At 45.2% G+C, this 617-nt stretch overlaps 1 protein-coding gene across 1 annotated transcript; it reads right to left on the bottom strand.

Moving 5' to 3' along the window:
- Positions 1–263: 263 nt before the first annotated feature.
- Positions 264–598, bottom strand: LOC147820332 (AT-rich interactive domain-containing protein 4A-like; the record flags this gene model as incomplete). The annotated part of the gene is made up of 2 exons (XM_087172213.1): positions 421–598; positions 264–336 (listed from the first exon to the last, which is right to left on the bottom strand). Coding segments are annotated over exons 1-2 (238 nt in total), but the record flags the coding sequence as incomplete, so codon positions are not given.
- Positions 599–617: the final 19 nt, after the last annotated feature.

The following is a 617-nucleotide window of genomic DNA, read 5'->3' as shown; positions in this document are numbered from 1 at the left end:
TTCTTTGATTAAGGAGAATACGTTGTGGTTAATTCCATCCATGATGCAGAAATTTTGAGAGCAAATTACATGTAAAATTTCCTGTAATTATTTTATCGTTGGTTTGATTTTCATTAATGCTTGTGGATAATTGTTTTGTTGTATATTAATTGATAATCAGGTTCTTGTATTAAAATATATCGTTTCTTTTCTCTCTGTTGCTGTAGTTTCCATCGTTAACTGTTTTTTTTAGATTGGGAAAAATGTAGTCGCAGCCGACTCACCTCTGTCCTCCATGAACTTGTAGAGCTGCTGCAGGAAGTGGTCCCTCTCCTCCGGGTCGGGCTCCTCCTCCGGCTGAACACAAACACAGGTGGGTCAGGATCTGCCCCCCCCCAGCAGGACGTCCTCACACAGCAGCTTCTCTCATCACACACTCACCTCCTCCTTTATGAGCTTCTTCTTTTTCTTCTCGTCTTCGTCCTCCTCCTCTTCGTCACTCTCCTTCTCCTCTTCATCGTCCTCATCGTCGCTGGAGGACGAGTCCAGGATCTGACTCATGTCCATCTTCCACACATCTGGAACCTCCCTGCTCCTCAGGAACATCTGGGCTGCTTCAAAACCTGCAGGAGGAGGAG

The sequence above is a fragment of the Seriola lalandi genome, unplaced genomic scaffold (genome assembly GCF_002814215.2).
Source record: "Seriola lalandi dorsalis isolate HSWRI2012SDOR001 ecotype SW California unplaced genomic scaffold, Sedor1 jcf7180001966821, whole genome shotgun sequence".
Classification (NCBI taxonomy): Eukaryota; Metazoa; Chordata; class Actinopteri; order Carangiformes; family Carangidae; genus Seriola; species Seriola lalandi.
This window is presented reverse-complemented; position numbering and strand designations above follow the sequence as displayed.